Source organism: Cinclus cinclus, chromosome 13 (genome assembly GCF_963662255.1).
Source record: "Cinclus cinclus chromosome 13, bCinCin1.1, whole genome shotgun sequence".
Taxonomy (NCBI): Eukaryota; Metazoa; Chordata; class Aves; order Passeriformes; family Cinclidae; genus Cinclus; species Cinclus cinclus.
This window is the reverse complement of record NC_085058.1, coordinates 13,642,621-13,660,234: the sequence shown is the minus strand read 5'-3', so window position 1 is coordinate 13,660,234 and position 17,614 is coordinate 13,642,621. Positions and strand designations below refer to the sequence as shown.

General features: G+C 46.6%; 1 protein-coding gene across 1 annotated transcript; it reads left to right on the top strand.

The window, feature by feature from the left end:
- Positions 1-779: 779 nt before the first annotated feature.
- Positions 780-17,376, top strand: FAH (fumarylacetoacetate hydrolase). The gene is made up of 14 exons (XM_062501571.1): positions 780-875; positions 3,120-3,230; positions 3,845-3,966; positions 5,076-5,125; positions 6,580-6,670; positions 7,194-7,291; positions 7,556-7,608; positions 8,963-9,062; positions 9,751-9,881; positions 10,617-10,692; positions 11,275-11,321; positions 12,319-12,420; positions 13,413-13,530; positions 17,241-17,376. The coding sequence occupies exons 1-14, from the start codon at positions 795-797 to the stop codon at positions 17,318-17,320; spliced, it is 1,260 nt and encodes a 419-aa protein (XP_062357555.1). The 5' UTR covers positions 780-794; the 3' UTR covers positions 17,321-17,376.
- The last annotated feature ends 238 nt before the right edge of the window (positions 17,377-17,614 follow it).

The window sequence follows — 17,614 nt, the reverse complement described above, 5'->3', positions numbered from 1 at the left end:
GGTGGGAGAAAGCTGGAATTGGGAGCAGAAGCACCACCCTCCCTGTTCTTTATGGTTGGCTGCACATATATCTCTGGTTTTAAGATGGTAGAACAATTTGGAGAAGATGGAAGAACTTGACAAGGTGCAGCAGCATTGCAAAACTAAAAACCACAACAGGTGCAGTTTCAGGTGTGAATTGTGCAACTTCCCAAGGGCTGCTGAGCTTGTGCTGGGAGAATCAGTGTGGACATAATCATTTTACTGGGGCCCTGGCACGTAAGTGACCCCTCCAAAGTTAAACCAGGGCAGTTACCTCTGGTCTTAGAGCTGCTGCATCCTTCACCCACAGCGAGTTACCTGTTACAGGAAGGCCTCAGCTTCATCTGAAGGTTTGTAAAATCATGGAAGTGTTAAGGTTGGAAAAGATCTCCAAGAACACCTAGCCCAACTGCTAACCCAGTGCTGCCAAGTCCACCTCTAAATTAAGTGCCATACCTACACATCTGAATACCTCCAGGAAAGGTAGCTGTGAGCAGGAAGACCCCATTTCACCAGGGTCACTGCCTGGCTGGGAGCCATCAGCAGCTGCTGACTCAGGCAAACCCCTGGCACTGATTAACCACTGCCAGGGACCAGGCAGAGGGGTGGGATGGTGACAGAGCAGCGATTGGTTTGTGTCTGAGGAGGGAGGGTGGGATTTGATGCTCCTCTGCTCTGGGTTGCACCACCTGGAGAGGCTCTTCCTTCAAGGAAGGCACGTAGCACCTGGGAGGTGGGAGCTGTGTGTAAGCAGGGACTGCTCGGGGGTCACCATGTCTTTCATCCGGGTAGACAAGGACTCAGATTTTCCTCTCCAAAACCTCCCCTATGGGGTTTTCTCCACGAAGGAGGAGGTGAGTAACAGCAAACTTTGTTCTTGGGCTATTGTAATTTTCCAGGGCTATGACACAGTAGAATTTCCCAGAAACGTAGGATAAAGGAAGACTTCCCAGCCTGAGACACAGGTCATGGGCTTCCTGATCTGATGGCAAAGCTGTAGCTGTTTCCTTAGTGTGGTTATTTTGATCACAATTTCTCTGAAACTGCACAAAAGAAACCAGAAGTGTTAATACTGATGAGAAGTACTTTGGCTGATTTGTACAGTAGCTCTTGTGTGGTTTTGATAATTTCTGTGACTTCATTGAATCTGTGTTTGACCCTTCCCCTCCCTATGTAGAGGCATGGCACATTTCACACTCAACTTTTTGTTTTTAACTCAGTCTTTCATTTTCTTTGTGACTGTAATCACACCATTACCCTTAAGAAGCCCCATTAACTACTGCTCTTGAGGAGTTTTGTTGATGTTTTGTTGGTTAATGCCAAAGCATTAAACCAGGGCACCAAATGTGTGTTCTACCTGTTTTTGCAGCTGACCTGTTGTGTTCTATTGGGTGTGTATTTATGCAATGCTGCATTAAATGTGTGCAAACATGTCATGTTTGAAGCTCTGGCCGAAGCCTGCAAGTTGAGCCAGCTCCAGGCCTTTTGTTTTATGATGATCACATAAGAAAACACGGCTCAACCTTTCTGCCAAGGGAGTAGCTCCCAGTTCCAAATTTTCATGAGAACTGAGCCCAGCTAGGCTGAACCTCACACCTCTGAGTGCCTGATGGGATGGAGCTCCAGAGATGTGTCCTCCTGGAGAAAGGGAAACAAGCCAAGAGCTGCTTCTCAGAAGGAAAATCTGGAGAATTTATTTGTCATTGCTTATGGAAACTTCATGATTATCTCCTGGTGTCTGCTAGTTACCCATGTATGTTTAAAAAAAATTGAAGCAGAAGATGGTGTTTTCTAATGTGGTATTTTCTAAAGATAAAATGAGATGATGCATTTAATCTATTCCTAGATGTGCGTGCTGTTATCTAGCAAGTTTGGATTATTTTTCTGCCTTCCTCAGTAACTATTCTCTGAAAAAAACCATCTTCACTCAAACCCTGTGAAATGACAGGCAAGACTTAGAGTTATTATTTAGGAGAATAATGTTCTGATAGTAGCTGAATGTTTTAATGATTTCAGGCTAAAACAATTGGTGTCATTCCTGACTATCCCAGTTACAAATTAACCTGACATGACCTTTAGATTTTTTTTTTTTCTGCAGGAATGCTTGCTGAATAAACACTTACTACCACATTTGGAATCTTGTTTGGAAATTAAAGGTTGAAAAATAGGTTTAATAGCATGGATGTCTGAAGATGGTTATTTTGGTGAGCTGCTTTTCAGAGTGGCTGTAATAGTTTGTCTGTATTTGTCCGAAGACACAAATAATGGAGGCTGTGGTGTGTTTCTGCCCTGTGCAGCTGCCGTGGTGCTGCTCACCACCAGCTCTGCACACACCCGGGGCATGAACAGGAGCTTTGTCTCCTGGGCTGCATCTGTCACATTTCCCCAAGTGTGGGGATGCTGTTCCTGCAGTGAAGATCGAGCAGGGACCCAGGCTGGGCTCAGCATTCATGTCCTGAGCTCCTCTTGTGGTGTGAGGGTGGGTGATGGAGGGCAGATGTGGCACAGCAATCATGTGCCTGAGCATGATGTGCTCTCATCATGTGCCTCCTGGTATCACCAGAGCAGTCCAGAGCACCCTCAGTCCTCTGGGGAGGAGCTGGGGTGCAGAAATTCCCATTTCTCCAATGGCACACCCATAGGGATGGGATCCATCCTGCCCACGGCCTCTCTGTGTGACTGTTCCCCACTTGTAGAATTCCTACTTCACAGCATATTCCAGACAGATGGGCTTATTCTGCAGTGCTTGTCATTAATGAGGGGTGTTAATGAGAAAGTCAGCTTCTTTCTGAGGGAAGAGGATGGGGAGAGAAACCTCAGTTTGTTGTGCTTTCCTTTCCCCAAAAGATGGGAATGAGACTCTTTTCTACCCCTCAGGTTCTGCAGGTAGTCTGGAGTGATGCTCTGCTCACAGGGCTTAATGTTTTTCATTAGCCAGATTCAGACTGGCTCCTGATGGCCCATTGAGGTACCAGACCTTTGTCCTGGATGGGCTAAACTCTCTGTGGTCACTGTCTTCCCCTGTGCCCTCTTTGGGGCATTTTTGGGAACAAGCATAATCTCTTCTTCTCTTCCTCTCTCCTCTTGCTGCTTTGCAGCCTCGGCACAGGCTTGGGGTAGCAATTGGAGACCAGATTTTGGATCTCAGCATCATTAAACATCTTTTCAATGGACCAGCTCTTGCCAAACACCAGCACGTTTTTGACCAGGTATTTATCAGAGTCTGTTTTAATTTCCACACACATTTTAAAAATATTCTGTAAGCACTTCAGCAACTTGTGGTGAGATAATGAATGTGAACTGAAAATAGGTTGTCAGGAGCATTCTGGTAGAGCAAAAACCATCACAGGGTGTTATCAAGGAGAGCAGGGACGTCGGGGGTCCAAAGGTCATTTTCCAGGGAAGTGTAATCAGCTTGTGGCAATGCAGGTGTCTTGACACCAAGCTTAAATGTTAATTCACTCCTGCTTGTGCCTTCAACACTCCATGGATGGGATATTAATGACAGGGAGGTTGCGTTAAGGATAAAGGTAAATACAAACCACCTCTGTCTACAACTGGTTAAGATATCAAAGCCACCAGGGCCTGCAGTGGTGTGTTGGGATGGGGTGATGCAAACATGCAGCAGGTCCTGCTGCAGGGGACTTGTGGGGTGTGGATGGGGGTGTGGGCAACTGTGGGCAGGGGGATCTGGGCAGCCACAGCCACATAACCCTGGCCATGGGCATCCAACACCAGGATGAGAATGTGGGACATCTTCCTGCATGTGAAGGATAAGCAAAACGTGTTCTTTTCTTTGCCCCCACGTCTGTGTCACTGCCAGCCCACCCTGAATGCCTTCATGGGGCTGGGCTGGCCGGCGTGGACAGAGGCCAGGGCTTTCCTCCAAAAACTGCTGTCGTCTGGAGAGCCCACCCTGAGGGACGACACGGAGCTGCGGAGAAGGTGAGGGAGCAGGGGGTGGCTGCAGGCACAGTGAGGTGTGTGACACAGCTGTGCCTGTGTCACCTGAGTGACAGGACACCAAAACCAACATTCTGACGTGGCCACCTGCCTCCTACATGGGAATTAACTGGGGTTTGTGCACATCGAGTGCTTCCTTCTCTTAATTACGTAAAGATTAATCTCTGATTAGTCCCGTGACTGCCCACAGATCCAGGGTGTCACCCTCCACCTGGGAACAGGGAGCTCTGCCCTGGGGTGTGTCCAGCCCTGCTCCCTCTCTGTGGGGGCTGAGCGGGGCTGCCCGGACAGGCATGGCCTGGGCTGGTCCTCTGGCCACGGCCCCTCCACTGTGGCCATCCAAGGAGAAACGCTGCTCCAAGGGTCTCCACCTCTTCCAGCTCCCCCAGTGCCTCCCTCCCTGCCTGTCACACCTGGAGCAGGCATGGGGAAACACCCCCCCCCCAGTTTGTCCTCAGCAACCACTCTTCAGACTTTGCTAAAATTGAGTACATGGTCACAAATTGGCTTCAGATTTGGGGCTGTGCAGTGGTGTAGGGGCAGGAGGGGAGGACTGTGCTCTGTTCTCTTCTGTGTGTCCATTTACCCACACCTCTCGTTGGTCCACAGTGGTGTTTTAAACACCACAAGTGCTATTCTGGAGTGAGCAGGAGTTGTTCCTCCCTGTCCTGCCATGGGCACTGGGAGTATTTAGGCTCTCATGAGCAGGAGAAGGTCTGAACTGCTGCTTGCCTGTGCCCTGAACAGAGCCTTCAGTTCAAATCAGACAGCCCAGGAGCCACATGCCATGAGCTCGTCCTTCCCACACAGAGGCAGTGGCAGTGGTGTCCTGGCCGTGGGCACTGGGGTTTCTCTGTGTCCCTCGGGAATGCAGCCAGCCCCAGGGATGTCCCCTCCCCACTCACACACTGACAGCTGCTCCTTTTGGTGCAGCCATCCCAGTAACCGCAGCCTGTGCAGTCACCAGCTTTTCTGCCAGGGGTTTTTCTGCAAACTAACTCAAGGAAGGAGCTGGGAGAGCAACTCAGCCTCTTCTATGCTTCTTACAGGTGGGAGCTACAAGTTTTCTGAGATCTAATTTTTCATTTCAGAGCGTTTGTACCTCAAGCTTCTGCGATGATGCACCTGCCTGCCCACATTGGTGAGTCCCCTGCAGCCAAGGGCTCCTTGGCACTGCCCTTTGCTCCCACACAGAGCAGCTGCTTTATTTCCAGCTTGCTCAGACAGACACATCATAGCTGTGACAGGGAATGGGGTTTGCAGCAGCCAGAAGTAGATTACTGTACATAATGAAAGGTGGGTGCTGACTGTGGCACAAGAATAAAAGCCTGGGGAAGCTCAATAACAGCCAGAACACTCCTGATGCAATTTCCACTAAATCAGGGGTGTCTGGTGGTACATAACTCCTGCCATCAGACTGCCATCACCAAAAGCCTTTGTGACTAGAGCCAGGAAAGAAACCCTTGTTCAGTTTCCAACAATTTCTCCTTTTGCTATCGGAAAATAATGCAGGTGTTGCAAAGTTTCCAAGGCAGATACTCCAGCACAGCCTCATGAACAAGTAGGAGTTTCCATTCCCAAACCATTACTCTGCATTCCAAACCTTGCCTCCACTCTCATGAGGCCACTGACTGCTTTGGGTTTGCTATATTCATAGAGATACGTAAGCATTTCCTGGTTTTAGCAGGAGTTTGCATTTGGACCCAAACCAACTTGATCAAAGTCACCTGAGGGCAGGACCTTCATAGGAACAGGGAAGCGAACGTGCCCATTTTCCATGCAAGCTCTGTTCTGAGCTGGCTTTTGCCTTCCACGGGGCACAGCCCTGGTTTGGGACAAAGTCTAGCCTGTCCCAGCAGAACCATGAAGAGTTCCCATAGGTGTGACACCTTCCTGAAAATAGTTTCAGGTTGAGCATATCCTGTCAGAAGATAGCTGGCTCCTGGTTCCCATCAGTGCTGGGAACAGAGCATTGCCCTGGTGTGACCGAGCTGTATCTCACAGACACAAGGCATTTAGGGTTCCACAGCTGCTCTGTCCCGTGTGGTTCCTGCTTCTCCTGAGTGGCTGGTCCTCCTCAGGGAGGCTGGAGCTGCAGGGGATAACCTGCTGCTGGATCCTCCCGGAGCTGCTGGATAGCTTCCTGAGCTCACTAACCAGCAGAATGCCGATACACCCTCCCAGTTTGTGTCTTCACACCCTCACGGCTCCGTTTTCCCGTGGATCGGAGGGTGGGAGCTGTTTGCAGGGATGGCAGCAGAGGGCAGCAGATGTCCTGAGTATCTCCCGAGTCCCTGCCGGGTACCGGGCGGGAATTGCCTTCTCTGGAACGGGGGCTGCTGCTTTATCTCCTGCATTTTCCCTCCTCTTCTCTACCGGAGATTAAAAAAAAAAAAAAAAAAAAAAATGGCTGCATAAGTTATAGGTGAACTGTTAATCACCTCTTTATGCTATTAATGACATCCTCTGAGCACTCTTGCTGTCTCCTTTCCTGCTCTTTTCATTGCCAGCACCATATGATGTGCTTTAGACCCCGCAGATGAGGGACTTTGCTGCCACTGATCCCTATTTTATGGGTTTTTTTTCCTCGTGCAGGAGATTACACTGACTTCTATTCTTCACGCCAACATGCCACAAATGTTGGGATCATGTTCAGGGGCAAGGAGAACGCTCTGATGCCAAACTGGTGGGTGGCTTGGATTATTCTCAAGGACAGCATTATTTTGCAGGCTTATCTGCACATATACATGATGTTTTAAAGGTCTGAGTAGTTTTCCAGGAACACACTTCAGGTTTCAGTTCATAGCAGATGAGAATTGGTGTTGTCCAGAGTTTAATACTAGAACCAAACTCCACATGTCCCAGCCTAAGTGAGTCTGCCCTGCCCTTCATTGCAGTGGCCACACCAGTTACTGTGCAGTCCCCTCAGTTCAAAGACAAATATACTTAAAAAAATTAGGTTTTGCTGAGTGAAAAGAAAGTAGAAGATCAAAGGAATTAATTGGAGCAGTGCAACAGAAGTGCATTAAGACTGCAATGTGGTTTTGGATTATATTTCGTTTCCATCATTGTATCAGAGTAAGGTGCTGAGATCTGTGCCCATGTATACAGAGCTCCTTCTCCTTGTACCTTGTACTCCTGTGGTGCTGCCACCCCAAAATCTGCTCTGGCACACAGCTGACTCAGGCCCTGTGGTGCTCTTTCTCAAGGCTGCACCTACCTGTGGGTTATCACGGCCGGGCATCGTCTGTTGTGGTGTCTGGGACGCCCATCCGGAGACCTGTGGGACAAATGAAACCTGACAACGGTGAGTCTCTGGGAGGATTTTAATGTGGATTCTTATTTATTTTATTCTTTAATTTTATTCCACATCACAGAGTAGTGGAGTGGAAGGGTCTGGGATGCCTTGCCTGAAGCCCAGCCTGGGGTCAGGGAAAGAGAAAGCCCTGGTTTTAATCCGCCTTCTGTTCCATGCCAAGCAGCACCAGCTGCTGTTTCTTCTGACCATTACTTCTATTTTCCTAGCTGCCTCCCTGGTGTGAGAATAAAATATTCTTTTTTCTACCCACAGATAAACCTCCAGTGTTTGGTGCTTGTAAACGTCTGGATATCGAGTTAGAAATGGTGAGAGGGTTTTTTTCCTCCTTATGACTTGAAAAATATTAAAATAGAAACAGGGAAGAAAGGGTGGGTTTAGTTTCTTCTAAAATGAATGTCCCATAAGGTCCATTCCTATGTTCCTCTCTGAGCTGTCTGTGCTGCAGGCGGTAAAGATTTCTGTGGAACAAACCTTTGCTCTGGATGAGGAGCAGGGTGCCTTGGCTCATTGGGAGGTTTGCTCACAGCTCTCAGGCTGGAAGAAATTCACCTGGCCAAAGCTGAGTACCAGTGGTGCAGCCAGGCAGCAGAATTCTTTCCATCAGCCACCACAGCCTGTTTCATGGTCAGCAGTTACCTCTGCACTGCAGCCAGGGTCTATCAATGGACACTGGGCTTTGGGAAGTCCAGGCTGTCTGCCCCCTGTGCTAGACCAGAGGAAGCCCTGAGTTCTTGGCAGTGGAATTCAAACTCATGATTCTGCTGCCTGAAAGTTAAAACCTGTGCTGTGGGTGTTGTAAAAAAACATGGCAGGAAGGCACATCATGCTGCGGCTTAGCGTGGTCCAGAAGGGAGGGTTTCATAGGATTGTATGAAGATTTGTATTATTTTAATGTCTTATATAATTTTTGTGTGTTTTATTCCCAATAATTTCCCTTAAAAAAAAAAGTAGCAGAAGTGCAGTATTGATGGAAATGGTTATAAAATGTAGTGAAAGTCTTTAATGCTATGTGCTTTGCCAATCAGTGCTGTAAGGGGAGATGCAGTCCCATAAGGTGAGGTTGCTGTGACGCTGCCCGAGTTCTACTGCTGCAAGAACAGAAGGAAGAACTTCCATATTGTAGACAGAAAGAGACAACTGAGATTCCCTACAAAATCATCTGCATGTGCAGGCTGTGGATTCCTAAGGAGATGAGTGCAGGCACCCAGTTCATGGCTTACTTTACTGAGTGGGCACATTTCTCCACCTGCCTGTTCTTCCCCACTGTCCCATCAGGTTCCAGCCATGTTCAGTATCCCCCTGGATGACTTTAAACTCCTTCCTGCTCACTGTCTGCAGCAAGCAGCCTCTTCAGTGGGAAAACCTGTTCTGCATCCGGACTGTAATTAGGAGGGACCATTTTTCCTCCTGCATTTTGAGAACATCGTGCCCTTGTTTAATGCCTGTCTCCTAGCAACAAAGAGCTCTTAAGTAATTCAAGCCTGCCAGCTTCATGGAGGGGAAGAAAAGTGGAGTAGGCTACAGGTTTTGTCCAAATGTGTATGGGAGATGGTGCAAAACTCACCCTGTCCAGCCTCTGTTGCTGCTGTCTGTAACTCTCTGGGCAGTAAAGATTTGTAACTTCAGAAACATAATCAACATGTTGTTTTTTGATTTCAGGCATTCTTTGTAGGTCCTGGAAACAAGTTTGGGGAGCCCATTCCCATCAGCAAAGCCCAGGAGCACATCTTTGGGATGGTCCTGATGAATGACTGGAGTGGTAACTGGTGCTGTGGGAATCTGCCTGGAGAGGGGGTTCCAGCATCATGGGGGACCCTAGAGAGGGATAAATTACATATTTTAATAGAAGAATGCTGATCACTGAAACCACTGGGTACAGTGAAAGGGATGAAAATGAAGTGCTGCCTGTATTTTCCAGCGTCTGTATCAATCCATCTTTGATCAATTAGTAGAACCAGAAATTGCTGCCTAATTAAGATTTATTTACTTATGAAAGAGCTATTGTCAGTCTAGTTTCTTCTGGGTAGGGATTGAGGAGTCGTAGGAATGGTGATACCAAGGTTGGTGATTGATTTCAGTGTCAGGAACAGGAAAAGGATTTGGCAATCACAAATCCCTCAGTCTCTGCAGAGATTTAACTTGTTGAAATTCTCCACATGGCTGGAAAAGACCATTAGCTAGGTATAAAAGGAATAATTATGGGGGTAAAAATACTAGTTATATGGGAATGATGTGGTTTGTTTTACTTATTGCTGATTTATCATTCTCATCTAGCTGATCTAAGAAAATTGGGTTGAAAATGGATGGATTTAAATTAAGATTTGGGCAAAACAGCTAGAAGAGGCTGGGGATAGCAATTTCAATTCATGTTACTCTTTCATGAATCTGATGGATGTACAATTCCTAGGATATGTTTAACTGCATTGCTTGAAATGTTTTCTTCCCAGCCCGTGACATCCAGAAGTGGGAATATGTTCCTCTGGGTCCTTTCCTGAGCAAAAGCCTTGGCACAACCATCTCTCCATGGGTTGTCACCATGGAAGCTCTCATGCCATTTGTGTTGCCAAACCCTGTCCAGGTCAGCAAGAGAAAAGGTTGAAATAAAGGAAAAGCAGTGCTAAGAAAGTGTCAGTAGAAATCACTGAGCTGCATCCATGCCAAGGATTGTCTCCATGGAATTTACAGTTGTGATTCTACTTCTGAGCAGATGAAGGCAGCCAGGGTCCTCTGAGTTCAAGTGCTCATTGATGTCTCTGGCCCTGACACATGTTGTGCTGTCATCCTGCTTGAGCAGGGCAGAAAAAATCATCTTTAAAACACTTGGAAAATGAACTAATGAGGGCTTCTTCTGGGTCTTTGGTAGCACTTAACATCCAGTAAGTGGTGAAGAGAGGGTGGAGTCAAACCAGAACACTTTGTTCAAGCATTTTCAGTTGTCTGCATTATGTAGGTAGTTAGAACTGGAGAAGATAAGAGTCTTGCAGAGGCCTCACCATCTTCTCTGTGCAGGCACAGAACAAAGGTGTGCTGGCACTCTATTTGTGCTGGATTAACATCCACACTGAAATGATGGCATGGCTTTTGCCATGCCTCGAGCAGAAAAAGGAATTGGATTATATGGATATCATATCTGTTCAGAAAGATCTGTAAAAGTGTGTGCAGGAGACCAAGCAAAGTAAGAATCTGAGCAGTAAGAATGGTGAAGAGAGTGGGTTGTGCAGCACAGGCTGGGTATACCAGTACCCACTGGAATGTCCGGTGGATTTTTAAATTTCTTTTTATTTAGACTATGATGTGGTTTTTGTGCTTTTAGGATCCTCAGCCACTGCCCTACCTTCAGGATAAAGAGCCCTACACTTTTGACATCGAGCTCTTTGTTGCCATTAAAGGTATGGCAAAGATGCGTGGGTTGCAAAGCTGAAATTGCCAATTCAATATTGTGACACCACCTCAACTTTCAGGCACTTTGCTCTGGGCTCTGCCCTCCTTCTTTTCCCACTTTGCCCAGATTGCCTCTGTCAGAGAAAGAGGCAGAACTCCTCCTGCTCCCTGCTGGCTGTGCAGCAATGTGCCAAGCAGGGGATGCCCCCCTGCTTTCCTTGAGGAGGGTCCCTGAGGGGTCTCCTTGCACAGGCAGGGATTGTCGAGGCATGGATTGAGCAGATTTTTGTGGGATCCAGATGAGCTCAGCCCCCACCTTATGGCCCTGCTGACCATAGGTTCCAGGTGTTTCTCCCATAGGAGAGCAGAGTAGGAAATGGGCAGCTTGATGCTACTCCAGTGCAATCCACACCCTTGTTTTCTATGAAATCCCAGTCTTTGTAGCTATAGAAAATGTTATTACTGGTTTCTCACTAGGGATTACAGTGATAAAAGAAGTCTCCATCCATCTGTAAAATAAGAAGACTCCAACATAATTCATCCAACACAAACAAATTGCGTCTCTCTTTCTTATCCTTTATTTCCTGCAGGAGAAGGAATGAGTTCACCAACTACTATATGCAGATCCAATTTCAAGGTAAGACTCCAGTATCTTTTGGTTATTTGCAATCTTGCTGATGCCATCAGCTCTTGCCCAGGCAATTTCAAGCACTGCTTTTTACATTAGACTCATAGAATAGAATCATAACATCACTAAGGCTGGAAAAGTCCTCCAAGATCATCGAGTCCAAATGTTAACGCAGCACTGCCAAGCCCACAACTAAATCATGTCCCTCACATCCACACACCTTTTGAACACCTCCAGGGATGGTGAATCCACCAATTCTCTGAGCAGTCTGTCCCAGTGCAGCTGAAGATCAGAGCTGAATGTCTGCATAGGAGACAGAGGGGAATTTTCAATAAAATGAAAAGTATTCAGGTGTTTCCACCTCTCAGGGGGTAACTATCACCACTGGAAGATGGAAACACCTGAATGCTTGATGAAGGGGACAGCTCTTCCTGCTGCTTGGTTTGGATGCTCAGAGCATCCTTAGCTCTGTGTCCATTTGGCTGGGGACAGAGAACTACAGGAAGAGGGAACTGCCTCTTGCAATAGAGCTCTAATTTAGATGCCACTCACTGCTGCCAGCCTGGGTCTGCCCTATCCCCTCCGTGGGCAGCGTGATGGCTCTGCCTCCACCCACTGATTGAAGCCAGGAGATTTATGTGCCAGCTGCAGCAATTCTCAATCAATTTCATATTCACATTTGGCTCTTTGCATAGTAATTACCTTAATCAGTAAATCAGTAGTCAGCAAATCAGTAATAAGTAGATTTTTCTACAAGGCTGTTAAAATACTGGGTGTAATCATAGAGCCTGGGTCAGCACTACTGGTCTTAGAGAGGAATAAAAGGAAAAATTACATCCAGCTGAAATAAGAAAAAAAAATTGAGGGACTGAATTGCACGTTGAAGTGTGGGTTTTATGAGTGTCATAGGCCAGGCTACATGACTCCATTCTGCATAGCCTAATGGCCCACCAGAGGATGTCCTTTGCTGCTTCCTTGCTTTAGCCCCTCTTCCTCCTTCCTCCAGCACATGTACTGGACCATGAAACAGCAGCTGGCTCATCATTCCATCAATGGCTGCAACCTCAGACCTGGGGACCTCCTGGCCTCTGGCACCATCAGTGGACCTGTAAGTGTTGAAACAGTGACAGTCAATGGTCAGCAACTCAAAACCAACAGAGTGGGGCCTGGGGCTAAACCCTTCCTGATCTGAGCCCCACAAAACTATCTGCATTTCTTTCCTGGGCACTCTGGGGTGCTGCTTTGGTAGCCCCAAATTCACACTGAGAAGTGATTTGGTGTGGGTAGGGCTTTCGTTTGGCTGCTTTTAAATGCTGTTGAGTTTGGGGGTTTTGATCTCTCCTGTACTTCTTTTCCTATAAAATATTTTACAACAGATGCAAATCTGTGTGGGAGCATCCTCATAATCCATTTACTCTTTGTGAAATGCAGCTTTTTATTTCTGAAAAGAATGTAAAAGGTGCCTAGGTATAACTCTTAGTTTCTCCAGTGAAGCTGGAGCCAGCCTCACATACTGTTACTCCCCTTGAGCTACCATTTGGGCAGTGGCTGCAATATATGGGCAATTCTCACTTTCTGGATCACCAAATACAAATCCTGTACATGCTGTCACAAAGCCTCAGGTAAGTTGTTTGCAAGCTGGGATGCTTGTACTTCACTTTCAAAAATTTCTGAGGTGCTTTTTGAATCTTCAGATTATTATACTGCAGAATGACATTAAAGACTCACAAACACCAGCTTTTCTCTTCTGAAGAACAAAATGTAATTAAAAATCTGAAATGTGACTACATAAAAGCACTGGATTTGTAGAAGCTTCTTTCACTTGTTTCCATTCTTGCTGAGGCAGACCCAAATTGCTTGAACAGGTTGAACACTATGTTAAATACACCAGAAAACAGCTGTAAGCATCACTGCTAATAGCCAGCAACAAATTAAAATGCATAGTCAGGAAAAAGAGCCAATGTATCAATGAATTAAATCAACAGCAAAACTCTGTTCTGTAGAGGTAATGTACTTGTCTGTCTGCTCCCAGCAGCAAGAAGCTGAACAGCAGGAAAGATACTAAAAAATTGTTTATTTGTTTATGAACTCTTTCTGCAGGATCCAGAGAGCTTTGGCTCCATGCTGGAGCTATCCTGGAATGGAACAAAAGAAATCCCTCTTGGCAATGGACAGTCTCGTAAATTCCTGCAGGATGGAGATGAAGTGATTCTGACAGGTAATGGCTGGAGAATTGCAGCAAGGACACATTTCCATAGGCTGATCCCAGCAGCACAGGCTCCTGGTGTGGAGCTGGGCTACTCTACACATACCTGCCATGCAAGCACAGTTTCCATCCTCCCTGTGAGGAGGTGGATGGAAATTTCCCTGCCATAAATGCTTTCTAGATTAAATTATTTGCTTTGCTAAGTCCTTAATGCTCCTCCTATGCCCCTGTGTGAGCACCAAGGAGATGATGGAGGTAGTTTTGCCTTTATGGGTAAAATAACCCAGGACTAGGAGCAGTTGATGAATTGTTTCCACCACAGTCCAAGTTTGCATGTGGAGCTGAGCTTGGCAAATGCTAAAAAAAGTTATTTTTCAAATAATATTTCATTTGTAACCTAGGCCTATTCAGTGAAGTGTGTTGCAAATCAGGTATGTGGGGAAACAGCACAGAGCCTTCTAGAGCAGCTGACCAGCTCCCCTCTGAAAAGGGCTCTGCTTGAGAGCTGTTTCATGCTGAGACATGGTTAAATTTTCATCTTGATAATCTAAGGATTTTATGAATTAAAATCTACCATGGTGTTTTGTGATCTAAATCCTGCTCCTACTTCTTTTTAACCCAAAGCCTAGTGCAAAACAAATCAATTTTTTCCTTTCCTCTCATCTTTGTGGCTTTGGGGCGGCAAATATTTGGCAAGAACAGCCAGGAGAAATTTTTGTTTCAAGCCTCCAGTGTCTTTGCTATGTGACCTACTGGGATTTTAGGGAATGTGCTGTGGGATGTTGTTACCAGCTGAGACCCAGCCAGTGCCACACCTAGCTCTGAGCAGCTCCATCCTGCTGATGTGATCAGAGATATCTGCACAGGAACAAATGGGAATGGGAAAGCATTGGGAAAAGCAATGGGAAAAGACTTCACAGGTGTGACTGAGGGCAGAGAAAGTGTGAGTGACAAACACCAAGGCAGCTGCTTCACAGTGTGCCTACGTAGTTGGGCCTGCTCAATCCAACCAGGACTCCTAGGATTTTTGATGAAACAGTTTAAAATTATATTTTATTTTTTTTCTGGAAAAAAAACCAAAGAAAAGCCAAGAATTTTCTGTGTTTAAAAACAAAGAAACAAACAAAAACCCCAACAACAACACAAAAAAGCCAAAAACACCCCAAACAAACCAAAAAACCCCTTAATGTAAGTATTCCAGACCCCTGGCATTGACTCCCCTGGCATTTGGTGGTGCTGCAGGCAGAGCCTCAGTGCCTCCTGCCTGGCAGCCCATCCAATAGCCTTGAAAATCGTGTTTCTGTGAGCTGCTGCCAGTTTGACAGAGGAAGATGCTGAGACAACTGGAGATTGAGATGTAGAGAGAGCCATAGGTGATGAACCTGAGGAGTCCCCAGTGCCATCCTTCAGCCTCCCAGCAGCCCAGTGACTGCTCACTCTGCAATGTGGAGGCATCTGACTCTGCTCTCTACAGGCTCCCCAAATATCCAGGGACACTCCTGCAACAACTCAAAGTGCCACACTGCCCTCCAGAGTCCCCCGTGTCTCTCCAGTAACTGTGCCAGGAGCCCTACATTAGGGTGCAGTGAGGGATGAAGAACATCCCTGTGCAGTTACACACTCATATCCCTTTTTGGCAAGGAGCCCCTCACAGTTTGGGAGCTGCTGGTTTGGGGAGCCAGCTCAGGACAAATGGGACCAGCCCGTGTTCTTCATGCCCAGGACAAGTTGTGTTAATTCTTTAAATACCTTGAATCCTGAATGTGTTTAATCTTTAAAGATGGCATGATGGCATTGCTGCAGAGCCGGGGGGAGGCAGTGGGACAGTGCCATGTTAATTGATCTGCTGGGCTATTTCACACTAGCACAGTGTGTGGCAGTGGACACCGGGGCATTGCAAAGAACCAGGGGCTGCTGGGCTGTCTGCTGGGACAGTTTGGGAGCTGCTCCTATTTATTTAGTGATATATGGCAGGTCCAGGGCCTTAGGGCACCCTTGGGGCAGAGCTGCTATTCCATCCTCTCCCAAGGCACTGCCATTAGCTCTTGCCAAGTGCTCAACACATCATTTCTGGTTTCCTGTTTCAACTTTGTATTCCTACTCCCCATGTGGGACCTATTTCAGAGACCTAATGCATAAAATGAGAAAAATATATTTCTCCCAAGAAGTGTCTCAGGGAGGGAGCATGGCAGGGGAGCAGCTCCTGGTGGTGTTGGCAGCTGCATGCAAAAATCTTTCAGTAGCTCCTTGGCATACAGAGCTCAGGCCAGGGCTGCTGGCAGCACAGGGCTCACTTTGTTCAGTGTGCTGCTCCTTGGTGCTGCTCAAAATTGTGCCTGACAGCAGGGATAACCAAACTGGACTGAAATAATCAGCTGCTGCTCAAAGGAAGGCTGACAATGAAGCTAATGAGTCAAATGGAAGCTGAGCTGAGCCTTACAGTGCCTTACTCCACTGCTGCTTAAGGATGAGGATTACCTGACAGATACCAGGATGGTGTCTGTGGCTTTACACAAGCACTTGGAGACACTACTATCCTTGGAAAACTTCATTTCATCCTGGCTGTGAGGGCTGCACTGTGGATTAGAGCTGGCAGGGTCTCATTTTGTGCTGCAGTAACTTTGTCTCCCTGCATCCTGAGCCAACCCTTTCTCTTCCTCAGGGGAGTTTTCCACTGATCTATGCTAAGGGTGGGAATTCTGGTCTGTTCTGTTGAACTCCTTCTCTTCCTCTTGAAGGCAGCTGTATTTTATCACGTGCAGGTGATGTAGTCCATCAGGAAAATCCATCTCTAACTATGAAATCAGTCGTTAAAATGTAGCATATGCCACTTGTTCTTCCCTTGATCAGCTGCTGTAGCAGAATGCTACAGTAGGATCTCCTCAGCTGCTCTTGGCAGAATAGACTCCTCAGATGGGCCAGAAGGTGCTGTCTGTGTCCCCTGCCCTGCTTTGCCTGCAGCTTGGCTGGTGGCTGATGTTTGTGGAGCAGCTGGGCTGGCCCGTGGCAGCAAGAGGAGATGCAGCATCCCTGTCCCAACGTCACCTCCTCCACCAGGGGGTAGCAGGGAGGGATGGAGTGGTCCTGTGGTCGCTCTGTGGGATGTAGTGTGCTGTCATAGGATGCTGTCACACCCCCCGAGTTCTGCAGCAGCAGCCAGCAGAGCTTCCACACCCTCTTATATAACAGAGAATTAGTGAGAACTTGGAGTCAGATGTTGAATTTCTCATGGAACTAAACCACTTGACTTTAGCAAGTGAAACAGCTTCTTCAAGGGTAGGTCCTGCTGTTTGAGGGGTTTTAATGACTGCCTTTCTGGCTGTCAGCATCCTGATATCCCAAGAGCAGTCCTGATGCTGCAGAAAGAGAATTCAGATTTATTTGATTAATTGCAGGGCTGGGCCAGGCAGTGAATCAGTTTGCCAGGTAGATTGATGGTGCTGCAGGTTAGGTTTGAAAACAGAAATATTGCTGGCACATCTTGTTTGTTCTTTGATCAATTCACTGAACTTGCATATTGCTGTGTTTAACAGTTTGTGCTTCTTTTTTTTCTCATATACCTGGACTACTTGAACTCTCACAGGTGCTCTGGGTTTTTATCCCTCATTGCATATCTGAAATGTTTTCACTTGGCTTTGGTCTCTTTATGCCTTTATTCACTTTTATTCCTGGTAAGTCAGCTGTCCTTACAGAACAAGCTGTGTGCTGTTTTCTGTCCCTAGGTTACTGCCAGGGCAACGGATTCCGTGTGGGGTTTGGCCAGTGCTCAGGAAAAATCCTTCCAGCCCTGTCAAATCCATGAGGATGGAGTAATGTGACAAGGAGGAACCCTCCTCCTACCTCTACTGGTCATTCTGCTTTATTCAAGTTTATTGTTTTTATATGAGTGATTGGAATCTTATTTTTTTAAATTATCAATAAATATCTTAAAGATGAATGTAGCTCTCTGGTGTGATTAGAAAAGGATTTCAATGCTAGCTTAAAATTCTCAGAATATGAACAAGATGATTGAAATGGAAAGCAAGATTCTTAACTCTTCTAAAACATTAATGGGTTTTTTTTCATAATTATAAAAAGAGGCTTTCAAGTAAGCTTA